Source organism: Arachis hypogaea, chromosome 4, assembly GCF_003086295.3.
Source record: "Arachis hypogaea cultivar Tifrunner chromosome 4, arahy.Tifrunner.gnm2.J5K5, whole genome shotgun sequence".
Lineage (NCBI taxonomy): Eukaryota > Viridiplantae > Streptophyta > Magnoliopsida > Fabales > Fabaceae > Arachis > Arachis hypogaea.
In genome coordinates, this window is record NC_092039.1 from 108,829,077 (window position 1) to 108,847,642 (window position 18,566).

Consider the following 18,566-nt stretch of genomic DNA (forward strand, 5'->3'; position numbering starts at 1 on the left):
ATTTTTTTAATAAAAATATGACATCTTATCTTATAAATACATAACTAATAATAATATACTGTTATTTTTTTCAAAAACTCTCTCTCTTTTTATCTCTCTCTAATAAATTCTAAATAATATTCCCCTACTCTCTTTCTCTCTCTTCCTTGAATACTTTCTTCTCTCTCTTGTCTCACTTTCTCTCTCTAAAATCTTCACACTTCCCAGCCAGCTTTTCCAATCTGCTTTCTTTGACTCGATAAGGGGGTTTTCTTCTCCGTAGAATCAAAACCACAAAAGTTCCCATTTTTACCCCCATTTTCCCCCTTCTTCACTCCGACTTGCATCTTGCATGAGCTCCAATCTCGCATATCGGTTAGTTCAATTTCCCTTACATGCTTTTAGATTCGTATAATTTTAACCATCTTTATGTATATATATTTTTTAAAAGAAATGGATTTGTTTGTGAATTTGTGAGTTGTTTTCTTGGCTTATTTGTAACTATTTGTGTTTCAGTTCCGTGTTCATTTTTTCTAACATCATTTGCCTTTTTTTTGGTGGGGAGTTTTGTGTGTGAAATTTCTGGTGAGGATGTAGTTATTTTAATCTGGGAAATTTATATATTTCATTTTTGAAAAAATTATAAATTTATTTTACTTTGATGTTGTGAAAGGAAACGGAGTAACTTGTTTTTGTGTTGGATTTATTTGATGTTATGGATCTGAGCTGTTCTTGTGGAGCTATTGAGTTTCAGCAAATTAGGTAGTTAGGTTCATTTGCCCAAAAATGTCTTTTGCTTTTTCACATCCAAATACTTGAAATTTTATTTTATGGTTTTATTTTATTTTATTTTTGTTGTGGAAATAGGCTAGGGAATGGGATAAAAACAAGCTGGCACTGAGGTTTATTAGAATATTACTTGCTCAATTATTGTTATGCATGACTCCATGTGTGGATTTGATTACTCTTTGTTGGTCCTCAAAATTTTGGAAAGTTATTATTTTTTTTTCAATTAGTAATTTATGTTATGAAATTCTCTTTCCTTGATTCAACATTAAAAAGGATTAGATAGGAGGAATATATGTTGATCGGAAAATGTTTTATGCTTAGTCCCTTTTAATTTGAGAGAATCAAAATTAGGTGCCAAACTATGCCTTTGCATAATGCATGCCAGCATCATTTGTTGTGGGTTGTGGAACAATGGTGTTTATGATGGTAACACTATTTCATTGATTAATCCATGCACCAAACTCTATCCAGTTAAACTAGATTTGGTTCTTGTGATTGTCAAACAATATGCTGTTGAACCACATTAAATTAGTTTTTGGTTATATTTTATTTATTTGCTTTTTTATTTTGCTTTTTGCAGACATAAGCAAAGTAGTTCTATAGAACAGCCTAGTACCTGTACAAAGGATGGGGTGTTTTACTGTTTTGAAAAGCAAGAAGAAAAAGCATGACCAAATTGCATATGTAAAACGAGTAAGCCACAGTGAGCATGTACCTACAATATTGCCTGAACCTCATACTCGCACGCTCCAATCTGCACCTCCTAGTTTTAGGACAAGAGTTAAACCCATTCAACCTAGTAAAATGACTTACAATAGAACAAGAGCATTATCTGCTCCATCAACTCTTGATGCAGCGGAACAAGATGCTTTGGCTTCGGTTGAGTATGAGGAACAAGAAGAGTTGAGACACCGAGGAGGAGGATCAATGAAGGAGCAGCATTTGTCTAGCCCACAACCTTTACCGCTTCCATCTCCTAAGGGTGGCAGTTCATTGAACGCAATGGGCAGCTTTAAGTCAGTGACAGCTAATGTTCCTCCAAATTCTTCTGGACCTTTGCCGCTTCCACCTACAGGGTCACTTCGAAACTTTCAGTATGAGGAAATTGCAGCTGCTTGCCTCAATTTCTCCTTGGATCGATGCATGTCGGAATGCCTTTCTTCCACCATATATAAAGCTTCCTTTGGCGATGATTCTTCTTCAAGCTCAAAGAAGTTTGAAGCCACTGTCACACGTCTACACCCATCAAATCAGGTAATTATTATTTATTTAAATTGTATCACTTATGTTTCATTTGTTGTTTATCCTATGCATAGTGATTGTTGAATGAATGTCATGATAATCAACACTATGGAGAAAAAATGCGTTACGTATTATCTGAGAATGGCCATATTTTTCCATATATGAATTGTATTGTGTTAGGCTCATATTCTTCAAAGTTTAGCTGACCCATCCAACTTGTTTTTGAGCAATGTTGGCCTCATTCATCGTCCTGGCCTCTGTTGATCATGCATTTGAAATTTTGAATAGAAACCCTTGTTAAATGCTGAATACCTTGCTAGTTGAAAACATAACTGTCAGTTCGTGTTAGTTTATATTGTGAGATTTTTTATTAATTCCCGTTATTACCACAAAAAGAACGTGTTTCTTTCGTGATCTTAATGTGTGTTTCTCCTTTCAGGGCTTAAAGGAATTCATAAGTGAGGTCAATACTATAGCATCTTTGCAGCATCCAAACCTCTGTAAATTGCTAGGGTTTCATGCGCGTGAAGGTAAGGAACAAAGAATGTTGGTTTATGAGAGGCTATACCATGGAAGCTTGGACCGCCTGTTGTACGTGAGATCTGATGGCCCGTCTCTTGATTGGAACACAAGAATGAAAATTGCTATATGTGCTGCACAAGGTCTTACTTTCTTGCATGAAGAAGGGCCTTTTCAGGTAATTGCCGAATTGAATACATTAACCTGAAGAAACCTGTGTGGTCTTGTCTGCCTCTTGTATCTGCATATGCATTTTAGATATCGTGACGTGAGTACCATAGTGCCTGAGTAATTTTGCTTTCTGAAATGAATTATTTCTAGGATGAATTGCGATTTTCTTTCCAACGGCATTTTAGTGTATTACTGTTCTCAGTTAAATGGCTAATTGATATGGTTGCTGATATGCCGATTTATATATCTGCAGGCAATGTATAATGAATTCTCAACAGCCAACATACAGATAGACAAAGATTTCAGTGCCAAGCTTTCAGGGTATGGTTGCGTTGGACAACTTCCTGAGGAAGAGATATCGAGCAGTTCATCCGTAAGTCCTTTGACTTAAACGTTGCTCTGATTCAGTTGGTCTGGATGAAATATTCCCTTAAATTTTGTTCCTGTATATTGTATTAATGAATTTAGTTATTTTACAGGCTGTTGGCAACCTATCAATGGAGACACTGGAAAAAGGAATGCTCACACCAAAAAGCAACGTATGGAGTTTTGGAATTTTTCTTCTAGAACTTCTTACTGGAAGAAAGAATCTGGATAGTCGTCACCCCAAGGAAGAGAGAAATTTGGTCAAGTGGAGCCGTCCCTTCCTAGCCGACGATTATCGACTCTCATTGATTATGGATCCTCAACTCAAGGGTCGCTTTCCCTCCAAAGCAGCGAGAACCGTAGCTGACATTGCCCAAAGATGCCTTCAGAAGGAGCCGTCCGAGAGACCAACCATGAGGACTGTTGTCAAACACCTAAAAATGATACAGGATTTAAAGTATTCTTGCCGGTTCCCGCTTCAAGAACCAGCCACAATCTCCGGAAAACATATGTCGAGATCCCCAAGTCTTAACGGCATCATTAGCCCTGCTCCTAGGCTGAGTTACTCGCCGTCTCCCCCACCAGCAGTGGCCCCGCCATCTGTTTCACCTCCAAGATGGTCCGGAGTCCCATTCCTTCCTCCGCGTGCATGTTCCTCTACCCTCTCCCTGGAGGAGCTCGATAGGCAGGAGAGCCGCAAGTCATCGTCCTCGGCCTCTAGGAGGGCTAGTGTGGAAGGTTTTTGAATGTCTATAACTGTTCCATTTTTTATTTATTATTTTTTTTGGTGTGTTCAACACAAATTTATAGCAGATAAAAAAGATGTGGTTCTTCCACCCTTTTTTCTTTTTTCCTTTCTGGATCCCTCAGTCGTGATGTTGAGAGGATGCTACTTTGTAGATATAGTGCAAAGTTTTAAGTTTATATTGTCTTGTTAGCATTTTGCCCTTTTTCCATTCTCCATAAGACTAAAATAACGACGGGATAGAGTAATTTCTAACATCTAGTTTGTGAATTAGCAGCATATTCTTAAATTCTTAACAACGTTGAAATTGAAAAACAAAAAGTAGCTCTAAGATAATATAGCTCATATTAACATTTTATTAAAATTATGCTCTTCTATAAAAGGCATTATTAAAGTTTAAACCCTAAACTTGTTAGAAAAAGAAACTACTACTCTTCATGAATAAATAAGTGGTTTTATGAGCATGGCATGCCGATGATGCATGTCAAAGAAAGAAGGAGGCGATCTGGGAGGTAGAGCACATCAGGCATCATAAGTTGAAGAAGGAAGGAGTTGGAATCTTAATTGGGAGTAAGAATGAAAGCTTTTGAACCAAGGACTGAGGGTAAAACAGCGGGGACCTTACTCGAAATGAGTAGATCATTGCTGCCTTCAGGAGTGGTTCTTGGCGGGAGGATATCAGCGGCTTCCGTCGATATGCTTCCAACAAAGTTGTGAGAGAAGACTGTATTCCTTAGGTTATGTGTTGGTGAGTAAATTTCCATAGTGGTCCCTGTGATTCACGGCATTACCCAATGTGGTATTCGAGATCTCAATTTTACTATTGTAGTCCCTAGATAGAGCTCCGTGCACCATAGTGGTCTCTGAGCATCTTTCTATTGATGACACAGTTGTCACAGCGCTAACGTGGCATCACTTTGCCACGTTGGAATGTGCAATGACTAGCTTAGCTAGCGAGATTGCAATTTGGACCTAATTTCGTCAATTCCTCTCTATTTAACTTTAACGTTCCCAAATCTTCTGAATGTTACCTTCTTCTTCCTCCTTTTCTTCTCGTTCTTCTTCTTCTTCATCTTCATATTAATGATGGGTGGTGAGAGCACTACAGCTGGAAGCTTTATCCGCTCACCATCAATTGGGTACTGGACGAGAACACATAATAGGAGCAGAAACTCGCGGGTGCTGAAATGGTGTGGTTGTGGTTGCTATCTAGTTCTTAGGGGGTCTAGCACAAATTCAAATCCAAACAAATCATTCTTTAGTTGTTCCATTATAACGTGAGTTAACATGTTAGTATTGTGCTGTTGTGAATGTTCTTCTTTATGGCTTGATCATAATTTAATTTTTTGTTGATTTCAGACAAATAGAAAGAGATAATGTGAGCAGATTTTGGACAAGATGAACCTGCTGGAAAGTCAGAGTCTGTTAGTGACAATCAAGAAGTGAAGATGAATTTTAATTGGAGACTTGTGAGGTTGGAGGATGATGTGAATGGTCAAAAATTGATACTCTATTTTTTTAGTTATGCTTAGGGGTGTTTGCGGTGCGATTTGATTCGGTTATTTAAGGAAAAGCCATCCGAGGAAAAGCCATCCGATCCGATCGTTTATTAAAATTGCGGTTCGGTTTGGTTCGATTTTTTTGCCAAGACCATCCAAACCAAATCAAACCAATTAAAATCGGTTTGGTTTGGTTCAGTTTGTTCGGTTTTTTAAATTCAGACAAAAACATATATTGATTGTTCAGACCAATATGAGCACATAGCTCATCATAAATTCATAATGATACAAAAATTAAAAAAAAGGAAGAATCATATAAAACATATAAAAAAAGATAGGAGTGGATACAACTTCTATAAAATAAGGAACAATCATAACATAATATTTATAAAAAAACTAGATTAGTGAAAAAAATGATTCAATCAATTTGTTGGTGATCTTTGCAGATTTGTTTAGAGGAGCAATACATGTCCACCACTCTACAGTTCCACCTTCACTTTCACCAATATTATCCCTCATACTATGGCCAAACTGTAAAAATATTAAGATATAACATTAAATATCAACACAACCGTGAATCAAAACCAAAAATAGAATAACAATAAATCATCGAAGTAGTTTAAGCTTCTCTGGAGAACATTTACAGTTATGGATATCCTAACAGTGAAATTTATAAATAATGTAGCAACTCAAACAGATTTTTTTAATTATGTTCTGCAATGTAGAAGCTTCTATGTAAAGAGAGTGAAATATGATATAGCTTTAAAACTATAAGAAATGGGATTCAGAGAAGTATAGCAGTGTGCATAAATTAACTAACCTCAGAAATGGAGTGGCTTTGTTGATGGATTTTATATCTGCTACTATGCAATGCTGGTAGACCCTTTGTAAAAACAAAACTTCTGACCTGCATCTCACAATTAAAGCATTAGTAAAGTAGATTTCTCCAATTACTCTGTTTCTCCAATTTAAATCACAATCATTTCCCCTTACTTCACAATTTAAAAAGAAGCATTAAACAAATTCATTGGTTTAACCCGCCACTTACCCTGACTCCTATAGCAAGAACCACTATTCATGATTTGCTTCATATCAATTTCAAACTAGTGAACAAATATGAACCTACAATAAACCATAACAGTTAACAGTAGCAGTAGAAATAATAATGATTAATTAACAAATTAAAATTAATAATTAACAAATTAAAAAAAAAGATAATAGTAGCAGCAGCCAGCAAAAATTAGAAGAAGAGAGAACAGTAAATCAAGAAGTAAAAAATCAATAGAACACAGAAAATCAGCAATAAAAGTTTAAATCATTAAGCAGCAGCCAGCAATAAACAAGCAATAAATTGAACAAAACCAGATAATCTTAACAATAAATCAATCACAGAAACAAGCAGCTGAAGTTTAGATCATTAAGCAGCAATAAACAAGCAATAAACTCAACAAAACCAGATAATCTGAACAATAAATCAAGCATAGAACCAGCAATAAACAAGCACTTTTACCAGCAATAAACAAGCACAGAACCATCAATAAATCAAGCACAGAACCAATAATAAACAAGCAGCTGAAGTTTAAATCATTAAGTTATAACCCTAGGCCTAAACTGAACAACAAATCAGCAAAGTTTACCTGAATAGATGGCTCAGGCTCCATATGCACTTGAATCGGACAATCGGTGGCTGGGTGGGTGGGCTCCAGAAACGCTGTTGGGTGGACTGGAGGCGGCGAGGTCGGAGGTGGCTCCAGAAACGCTGCTGGGTGGACTGGAGGCGGCGAGGTCGGAGGTGGCGTGGTCAGAGGTGGCTCCAGAAACGCTACTGGGTGGAGGCTGGGTCGTGCACCGGCGGTGGGGGTTCTCCTCTGTGCGGCAGTGGGATTTAGAGGAACTGAGGAAGGCTTCGATCTGGGATTTGGAGAGGGATTTGGAGAGGGAAGCTGTCGCGCATAGGTTTGGCCGTCTCGGGAAGGAGAAGGATCAAGGACGCGTTTGGGGAACAGGGGGAGTGGGGGTGTGGCCGTCTCACGCTCTCACGTCTGGGTCTGGGTCTGGGTCTGGGTCTGGGCCTGGGGGTGGGGTAGGTAGTTTTAAATTTTTAGGGTTTTGGGAAGAAGCGGTTCGGTTCGGTTTGATTAGGGTTTTGGTGGTAAGAACCGAAAACCGAACCGAACCGTAAAAAAACAACAACACATCATTTTTTGGTTTTTTCAGTTTTCGGTTAATTCAGTTTTTAGTTTTTTCAATTCGGTCTGTTGGTTTAGTTCGGTCTGGATCGGTTTTGAACACCCTTAGTTATGCTTATGTTAGTAATGCTAGTTTTATTGGTGGTGTTGTATTGTAAATTATAAGTAGCCTAAAACTAATGTAATTAATAAATGAAATATGAAAGAAAATCTAGATTTCATATTTTTCTGTTTGTTCTTGAATTAAGAATATGCTTCCTCATGAATGATGAACATTTACTCGATATAAGAAAGCAAATATGATAATTGAAACAACTAGAAACCATGACAATAATATATTACTATCCAAAATAAATGAGTCAAACAACTATGATTAGTCCATCAGACAGGTACAAAGTAATCTCAATCAAATGGTTTCACAACAAAACATTAAAGGGGCTACACAAAGTTTTTTTCAAAGTTTGGCAATTTTTTTCCAAAACAGAAAGGTCTATGCATAAATAAAAAGAAGTCTTTAATTCTTCTTTCTTAGGACCTTAAATTTTGGAGTGGATACAAACTTCATGAAGTTGGTAAGTCTGATTGTTGTTCCCGAGTTAACACTCAGCATCTCTTTATATATAATAGGAGAGCACATCGGGGTTATTTACTCGACAAGTGGAGCTGCCAATGAACGATGAATGTTACACTCCAATGTTTGACAAGTGGCAATTATAAAAAGATAATTATTTATATTATCCAATATATTATTACACATTACACATTGTACAAAAGGGATCTGAGTTCAATAGACTATTACACTTTACAATGTTATTGCACCCGAAGCTTTCTTCTTTTATTTGGCATTTTAAATTGTTTATTCTAATTTCTAACCCTCCCTTTAAATACTCTATCTCTCCATCTTCTTCAGCCATTTTTTGAAACAAGAAAGACTCTTTTAAATATTCTTTCTTTATCTTCAGCCATCTCAAAAACAAAAAGGAGTAAACCCTCCCTCTAAATACTCTGTCTCGATTTTTTGTGAAAAATCATACACTGAAAATCAAGCATAATGGCCAAAACATTTGACTACTTGCTCGATGTCAACCCAAGAAAACTGGCATGGAGTTTCAACATATATGTGGTGAGAATTTGGGAGGTTCCAAACAAATACAATGAAAAGAAAATTGGATCAATAGAGATGATTCTTTAGGATAGTAAAGTAGCTAATCCTTTTATATATAGCAGTTATTGTGCAAGTATTTGTTTTTTAATTTACTGATACTTATTTCTCCCTTCTCCGCTAATTTCAGGGCGATAGAATTCATGCATCCATACCCAAGTGTGTTGTTGCTAGGTGGAGAGGCAATATCTTTGAGTTTCAGATGTACGTTATGCGTAACTTCATAGTTGTGAGCAACAAAACTAAGCCAAGGACTACTAATAGCAACTGGATACTAATATTTTTTTAATGGACAACGGTCACACATGTAAACAACCCAAGCTACCCTCTTGAAGCATTCCGTTTCAGGTCTATTTCAGATTTGTTGAATGCTGAAATATTGGACGATACATATCTTTTTGGTGAGTATTACTTACACTGTTTCAAAAGTTATTGTGTGAACTTTGTTCGAAGTATATTTATTGAGATTGATAGTCATAAATTATTGATGGTTCTTGCTCTTTAGACATGATTGCTGAAGTAGTTGGAAAGGAAGATCCAAGGAATTTGGTTACCAGTACAGGCAAGAAAACCAAACGTATGGCTGTTGTGTTAGAAGACTTATAGTATGTGCTATTTTTGAAAATTGACTTTTCAAATATTTCCAGACTATAAAATACCATAAAGCATCCTTATGTTTTCAACAGGAACAACAGGATTGGGTGTACTTTGTTTGGGGAGATGGTGGATCAAATCTGATCACACCTTGAAGAAGGAAGTGTGGAACCCTTTATTGTTGTGCTGCTATTATTCAAAGCATCCTGGTGGAACGGCAAAATCACTGTTCAGAGTCACTTTTACATCTCCAAGATCCACATTGAGAGGGATTTGAAAGAGGTGGTTAGTTTTAAGAACAGGTTTATTTTTTTAAACTTTAACTAGTTTATATCCAACACATTTAAAGAGAGTCAAAAGTTTGAGAAGTTCAACATTTCATTGAATTGTGTAGGCTCCTGAGTGGTGCACCACTAAACTCAATTAGGATTAGTCATCTTTCATCTCAGGAAACTTGGTCTGTGGCTGATGAACTAAAGCAGGGGTCTGTTGGAGTGAAGACCATCGAGGAGACCCTAAATGATGCAGAGGTAAACTAATGGAAGCATTTACTAATTAATTTTTTTATAGGAATATATTTTAATCTTAGAAATTGATTGAAGTGCCTAATCGAGTTTTAAATAGGTAGCTGCATGTTGGATTGCTGCAACCATTGTTTCTATCAATGCTGGGAAGAATGATTGGTTCTACAAAGCATTAGAAAGTGCCCAAAAAAAATTAAAACTTCTACTATTGAAAGATATGAATCTAAGGGTTATGGACACACAGCAGGAACTGCCTCAATTAGGTGTGGCACTTAAACTAGATAATAAAACTTATCACTAGATGACAAATTTATTAAGTGGAGAGCACTATAATATAAAGACTGTATTTCATCTTCAATTTTATTGTTAGCTGTATACTTATGAATACGGATTGAATGACAGGTACAAGGTTGAGGTGATTGTCTATGATGGTACTGACAGTATGACTTTGTTCCTTTGGGATAGGGAAGCAATTCCACTTTTTGAAAAGAGGGCAGATCAAATAAAGGAAGAGGAAGTAAGTGTACAATCCTAACCTCATAACTTTAAAATGTTGATGTATCCATGTAAAGTAATTTCTTTTTGTGAATTTGATCGCAGCCTATTAGTGAGGTGGAATACCCCCACCCTTGATAACATGCTGGATAGAAAGTTTCTCTTTAAGATTAATATAAAGTCAGCCAACATCGATCAATATGACCAAGTTTATACTATTAGCAAAGTTTGTGATGATGAGGACATCATAGAAAAGAACTTTCCAAAAGAATCAAATACTAATTCATCTATAAATCTCACTGTGAGTTAATAAAGTATTATTAATGTTTGTTATACATTGTGTTTTCTAAAAATAAATTGTTCACTAATTATATAATTAGAATTCTCATTCCCATATCTGTAGGAAATCGGATGCAATGATTTCCTCGAGATTACAGAAAATGTGGCTGATATTAAGACTGATAGCGATAATCTGTGTGTTCTGGTATGGAGATAATTTTATCTGTAGTTTTTCTTCAGACATAAATGCATTTAAGATTTAAGATATGTGTTATTTTATAGCTTAGCAACCAGTGATATGTAGGTTACGTCTTTAGTTTTTGTATAGATGTAGAACCAAAAGAAACTAACTACTGAATAGTACCATCATAGACAAAGTATATGAACTCCTTTACTTATTATAAATCAGTCAAAAGCATATTTAATCTCATTATAATTTAAATTTAAGCCTTATTATTGGCAACCTTTCTATTCGGCTAATTTGACAACCTCCAATAGAAAAAGATTAAAAAAAAGTCAATTTAAACCCTATTTGTTGGTTGTGAATTTTTTTTCTTCCTTAATTTATGCATTTTTGAAAGAGTGAAGAAAAATAAGTATATTTAAATATGCATATTTTCTAAATAAATACTAAGAAAGATTAAGAATACTTAATATATGTTTCATTGTGAAGTTGATCCTAAATACTATTTGATATCCATTACTTTTTGTGAAGGATGTTGTGGAATAGGCTGTTTCAAGTCTCAAAGTACAATACCTCTACTAAAAGAGCTCTCAATAGTGTAAAGTCAAGCACAACAACTATTAATGAAAATGATGAAGAAGGGCAGCTCTCAACCAATAGGTTCAGCCATAGTCGAAAAATAATAATATAATATAGCATTGAGTTTTGAAATAGTGTGTTGTTATAAAATATGTATATTTAAATTTAGATGAGGTTGAGTATGCTTTTTTTTAATATTATATATCTATGTACCTCTATACTTATTTTCCTTCACTCTTTTGAAGATTGATAAATTTAGGAAGAAAAAAAAAATTCAAAACCAATAAAGAGGGTTTAAATTACTTTTTTTTTAATCCTTCCCTGTCTCCATGATCCTTTTTTTTATGTATTTCCATTGTAACTCTAAATTAGAGGTTGTCATATCAACCGAATAGAAAAGCTATCAATAATTAGGCTTATATTTAAATCATTAGGATGTTATGTATGCTTTTGACTGATTTATAAAATTCAAAAAGGAGATATTTCTTTAAAAAAGAGATAACAAGTGAGGGAGTTCATATACTCTGTCTGTTCTTATTACATGGTTTTTGATATACTAAAAATTAAAATAGAATGAAGTAGAGTGTTGACGGATTATGTTATGCAATTCCAAGATTTTAACTTCAAGTGACAATGTGAAAAACTCTTTTTTTTTGTTATTTGCTATGGAATGCTTGACAATTCATTATTTATGGTAACCAAATGAATCAAATAAAGATAAATTCAGCAATGGTGAAGATTTAATGTTACTCAAAGGAGGATAAATCTTTTTTTTTGCTATGACAGTCTATTAAAACAATATAATTATATAGGATGAAAAACAAAAAAGGTTGCCATCGATTTTGCTATATCATTGTTTAAAGACAATATCAAAGAGTAAAGTGTGAAGAACAACATAGCTTATTTCACACAATTAATTGTATTTTTGTGAATAGCCCTGCAGCTGGATTTTGCTATAACAAGATAATATAATGAAATAAAATGCAAAGCATAGTGTAAGCATTTGGATGTATGTTATAGTAGTATTTAAAAGCAATATCATCTATTTAAAGTGTAAATCAGAATAGAATCAGATTTGCAGAAGTAAAAGCTTTTTTTGATGAATGTGTATAATAAACCCAAGACCAAATTAGACATACATTATTATGAGATGTTGTCAGATATCCTATGTAAAAGAGATTAATGGAAAATTTCTTTTGCATGTAACCAGGATATATACAGTTGAATTAGTGGGCTTTAGACATCAACCTAGGTTAGCATACAGTGTACAATTTTATTTCCAATAAAAAAAGTTAATTGTATGGTTAATTATTAATTATTTCAATCTAAATTCGGTGGACAGATACCATATAATCAACTGTATGAAATCACATGCAACCATGTTAACTTTAATGTATTTAATGTAGAAAAACAATCATTCTCAAAACTGCTATAGTAAATTTCAAGTATCGTTGTCTTCACATCTAACTCTTTATACTTATTTACCAAGAAATAAAAAAAATAAACTCAATAATATGATTGCTATATATTTTAAATGCAAAAAGTTTCAATCTAATATCTAACCATGTATGATAATAAAGATATTAAACTAATCTTTCATGACTTCTTGAAAATTTCAATGTTTGGTTTGCCTAATTTTTCTCTCTATAACGCACCACATTTACAAGAAGCAATGATTTTTAGCTTCTGCATTGCACTAACGAGCTTTTAGCTATTGACATTTAACATTTATTTTTCTTTACCAACTTTATCCTTTATACATATTATTGTATTATTTATAGAATTCTTATTATTTCTCTTTATATGAGCTCTTTTTTTCTATTATTTATATTTTTATTATTTTTTTGTTTCACATTATATATTTTAAAAATTGTAATTTTTGTACATTATATTTATTATTTTCTTTTTATAATATAATTTATTGATCCTATTAGGTAAAATAAATTAAACAAAAAAATTAACCATAAATAATAATAATAGTAAAAAATTGTAGCGTACTAAAAAAGAGTATTAAGAGTACTAAAAATATACTATATAAAAATATCTAAGAAAAAAGTATAAAAAAATTAAACATGTATAAAAAAATACCATTGTAATTTAATATCATGTCATTTTTAGTAATTATCTATCTAAAAGTGATTTTAACTAATATTATCTAAACAATATTTATTTTATCAAAATCAATTTTGATCTAGAGTTGCCAAATATAAATTATGTTGGCACAAATTTACTTCTATCCAAAATTAATTATATAAAATCACTTTGATTCAAACTCCAGTTTGACAAACCACAATCCAAACACACACTAGAACTACCACCCTTAAAGAAAAAAAATTGAATATAATATTTTTTGATAATGAATATTTAGGAACAAATGTGTTTTGATGTTCCAAAATATTTTGAAGGATCGATTAATATTTTAACTTTCTAGAATTATATATTATCAATTATTATTGGAGCTAACAATGGGTCATAATTAAATTTGTTTGACTTGAGTTAATAACTTCCAACTGTAATAGTTTATATGAATTGGAATAGATATCTAATAGGAGAGTTGCAGGAAAAATTGAACTGCCCAAAACGTCTATATAAATACACATATTGGTAGTATGGAGGAGCACAAAAATTTTCTTCTATAGCTTTTATTGAGAGAAACAATTATTTAGCTTTTTGAAAAAAATGAGTGACATCACACCAACTAGACTGCCCCTTTCACATCTTGTTGATGACCTTTTATGGAAGATCTTTGTAAAGTCAGAACTGAAAACTGTTGACATTGAATAAAACATGGAGGTTCAAGCTCTCTACAACACTGTTCGTGAAACAAAATTTCAAGAAAAATAAGGATAGGAATCAGAGTCTTATTATTGGAGTTGGCTACCCTCCATCAGCTTCTAACTCTCAATGGTTTGTGATGGCTGATGTAGAACATGGACATCAGCTTCAACTGAATATTCCAGCTAACATAAACCAACTTGGGTTCTATTCCATGGTTGGGTTTGACAATGGGAACCTATGCATAAAGTACTGCCAGGGTGGTCTTAACTCCAACCTCATGATACTGAATCCCCTCACCCAATACATGAACTACATATCTGATGAGGCCAAGAGGCACTGTTGTCACGCTGTTAATCTTTATGCTCTTAGATACTTGGTGGATTCCATTGAGTATCGCATTGTCCATGTCTACAAAAAATATTTTTTTGAGAGGCACATTTCATGGATGTTGTACAATTCCTTTGAAGCGGACTGGAAATATTCAGGAACATTTATCAGTGATGTCCTGAAGGTTGGGCCTAAGTCTATTGTAGACAAAGAGGTTATCTATTGGATTGGGTGGGAAGGAGTTGGCTATGCGGAGCCTACCAGCATATTATTCTTCTCTCTGCAACAAATGATCTTTAATGAGGCAAAGATCTCGGAGCAAGTAAAGTTAACCTATCATTGTGTGACACATTTTAAAAATGGCATATGGTTTGTCTCCTATGGGAACATTGACTTTACTAGGACTCTTTTTGTCTGGCAACTTAGCTGCGTTGGAGATGATGTGTTATTTTGGGACAAAATGCTGAAGATATCAGGTATTGTGATACCATTTAACCTAACATTATATGTGGGGAATGATATCCTTTTAGTGTTGGAGTCCAGAAATAGTCATGGGGGAGCAAATGATGCTGAAATAACCGACATCTTGGTTTCGAAGCTCAAATACATGACATTGAGGAGGAAAAATCTTTTGGTTCGTACTTGGCATGAGGATTTATCTGTCAAGACGGTTACTCTCCACTCCAAAGGGCTTTACATGGTTTAATCATAGTTTTGAGTATGGTAGACTTACGGGAATGTTGAATGTGCTTATTTAGGGTATCAATTATGTTGTCCTCTACTCTTTTGGTATTTTCATTTTAGAGAAGTGTTATTCCAGTCCTTTTGGTCTTATTAGAACTAGATGTCAATTGTTTTATATGTTTTAGAAGGATAAAATTCTAAGTAATGTGTCCTCTAATGTTCAAGTTTCAGAGTTGTCCTTATTAGTGTCTTTGATTAAGGGTTTATTCCAAATTCTGTATGTTTTTATTAAGTTTTAATGATATCAGTTGTCAGGATTATATTGATTAAATATACAGCAACAAAAAAAAGACAATATAAAAACTCAGTTTCAAGTGAGTACAAATGTTTAAATAAACCAAGTTGTTGAATTAAATGAATAAACCGAGAAATGCATTGATAGATACATACATACATCAAGACTAAGCAAGGTATTAAATTTTAGAAGAAAATTTTGAAAAAGTCGTTTAATTGGTAATGCATATAGGAACTAAAGCAATATTATTACAAATAATAGATCACATTATAGTAACAAAGCAAGACTACTTTTTTCTTTTAACCAATAATTAATAATTTGGAGGTACTTAACTAAAAGGATGATATTAAACATTCAAACACTGTAATTTACACAATATATTAATAATCTAAAATAAGAAAGAAGTTTTGTTTAATTCAACAACTAAGTATTACGTGTCCCATAATTTAAGAATGCTTAATTTCTTCTTTATTTTATTAATTAGTACAGTGTAGAAGAGTTAAATTAAAAGTTCATATTTATGTGAGACACACTAATTAGAATCATTAATGTTAAATATTTTTTATCTTTTTCAAAATATTTAAATTAGTTTAGATTTTTTAATTTGTTAGGTCAATAGTCCAATACGCAATGCATAGGCTTTCTAAGTTTTTCTAAGAACAAAATCTAAGAAGACACTTAAAATACTGACATGTCATCTTTATATTTAGTACACAGCTTAGCATTAGAGTAAGCTATGAAATAGAGAGATATTGTATCATACATGTGATAGAAATGTAAGTCTATAGAGACACTTGGAAGGAAAAACCACATTGACATAGATAGGAATGTAAGTTTACAACTAGGTCACAACATTTGGAGGAGCAATTTAGACAGAACATCAGCTACACTTGCCAAGAAAAAAAAGAAAAACTATCCTTGAGGAGAAGAGGAAGAGACAATGAACAGTAGATTTGGAAACATCAGAGCTAGGGGTGTTCAAAACCGATCTAAACCGAACAAAACCGACCAACCGAACCAAACAAACCGAAAACCGAACAAACCGAAAACCGAAAAAAATCGAAAAAATGATATTTTGCTGTTTTTTAGCGGTTCGGTTCGGTTTTTGGTTTTAATAATGAAAACCCTAACCGAACCGAACCAAACCGGTTACTTAAAAAAACCCTAAAAATCAAACCCCCCAACCCCAACTCCCCAAGTAGCCGCCACTCCCAGTCTCCCACACTCAGCAACCTTAGTCCCCACTCCCCAACTCTCTCCACTCTCCGTCTCCCCTTGAGTCCTCAACCACCCCACAGTGCCAAAAACTCCTCCTCCCACCCTCCATAGAGCCGTCGTCCTCCCCAAAGGCACCCTCTCGGCGGCCCTTCCTCGTCAGTCGTCACGCTTCCCTCTTCTCGGTTCTCGGCGCGGTCCTTTCTCTTCTGACCTTCCTCATCGTGCTTCCCTCTCCTCGGCGGGGCTCTGTCTGATCTCTCCCTCCCTTCCTCGTCGTCCTCCACACCCCGCAGCTGCCGTCTCCTCCACGCACCAGGAGCTGCATCGTCCTCTACGAACAGCATTCTTCGTTTCTTCCAGAACTTGAGAGGAGTCACCAACATTTGATTTCATTCAATTCACCCTTCATAAACCCTAATTTTCAACCAGGTAACGTTCCTCCTAGTTTTCTTTCTTTTTCCCTTTCAGCATTCTCTTCTAATATCAAATCCTAGGGTTTATCACACAGAATTTTGACGATTTGATTCGTGTTGCGTTGAAGAAATAATGTAATTCGGCTTTCAATAATTTTTTCTGATAAAATAATTGTTCAATTGGTTGTTTATTATATGTCGATGCTAATTATGCGTGGGATTATGCCATATTTAATCACTGTATTTTGTGTAGATTGTATAACAAAAAATTTCATAGCTTTGATGGTTATGCACTTATGCCTGTGATTTTGGTAATTTGATAATTTGACCTGAGGCTTAGTTCAAATAATTCAGTTAATCTTTCATTGTACTTTCTTTCTATTGTATTAATCTTATGAAATGTAACTTGGGGTTACTTTTGAGGCAAAAAATTAAAAATTTCAGGAAGTCTGTGTAATTTGTGAATCTGTGAATTGTATAATTATGTTTTTTTTTAATTCTGGTTTTAGCTATGTTTGTCTTTGTTTGTGTCTCTCTTGGATTGTGAATTTGTGATGCTGTGACATGCCTTGTTTTGTTTGGCTAATTTTTTTTACCTTTTAAATAGTATTAGCTTCCTGATTTGATGAGGTTTGTTTATTCTAGTTTAGTCTTATAAGCTTGCTTGAATTTGCTTGAAATTTCTTCTGATTTCACTAATCATTGATTTCACTGTTGCTGGTTGTTGTTTTATTGCTGGTTCAGTGATTGTAAGTTCTTTTATCTGGTATAGTACAAGTCAGTCAATATTATGAGATACTGATTTTTATTTAATATTTCTGTGTTTTGCTGCTCCTGCTTCTGCAGTTCATCCTGAAAGTTGGAATCCTATGTGGTCTGTTTCAAGGTCAGATTGATTTTAGTTATGATATTTCATTATGTGATTTGTTTTCTAATCTATTCATTTAACTTTTGGATTGTGGTTATATGCTTTTACACAAGTAACCTGTATCTGAGAGTAGTTGTAGATGTTGGTTACTTTTCTATACAGCTTTCTAATGGTCTATATTGAACTTTTTAATTTACCAATGCAGCATACTCACAGGGCTTCTTTCATTCATGGTGAGTGCTTTCTTTCTATTCTAATTAAATTCTTATTCCTTTCATTTCCTATCTTATTTCTTTGTTTGGAAGATAGTTGTCTTGGCTCACAAAATCAGAATTATGGGGTAAAAAATGCAAGTTATTGTTCCTTTATAGCTTTAGTAGCTTGCAGTTGGTACCTTGCCATGTATGAGATTTTCTTGCTGAGTGTTTTATATCTGATAGACTTCATTCTTTCAGATGGACAACAGCCCAACCACCGTCAGTGTAAAAACCACCTCCGCCGAGAAGCAGCGTTTAGCAAAATCTTCCCTTTCTTTCAATTGCAAGAAGTAGGTCTATTGCATCATCTTTTCCCAAGTCACCATAGAATTTAGCAAGGTCCCTACAATTTGTGTCCCATTTTCTTTAATTATTATATTTGAATTCCTTTTGTCTTAAATTTCATTGGA

The 18,566-nt window shown here is 34.2% G+C and overlaps 1 protein-coding gene and 1 long non-coding RNA gene across 2 annotated transcripts; both read left to right on the top strand.

The window, feature by feature from the left end:
• The first annotated feature begins 60 nt into the window (after positions 1–60).
• Positions 61–3,990, top strand: LOC112797195 (probable serine/threonine-protein kinase PBL18). The gene is made up of 5 exons (XM_025840008.3): positions 61–354; positions 1,349–2,022; positions 2,450–2,707; positions 2,954–3,073; positions 3,180–3,990. Exons 2-5 carry the CDS (start codon positions 1,396–1,398, stop codon positions 3,810–3,812), a joined length of 1,638 nt encoding a protein of 545 aa, XP_025695793.1. The 5' UTR covers positions 61–354; positions 1,349–1,395; the 3' UTR covers positions 3,813–3,990.
• A 13,861-nt stretch (positions 3,991–17,851) lies between these two features.
• LOC112794384 (uncharacterized) lies at positions 17,852–18,566 on the top strand. The gene is made up of 3 exons (XR_003198847.3): positions 17,852–17,917; positions 18,105–18,132; positions 18,355–18,566. It is a non-coding gene; the product is annotated as an uncharacterized lncRNA (long non-coding RNA).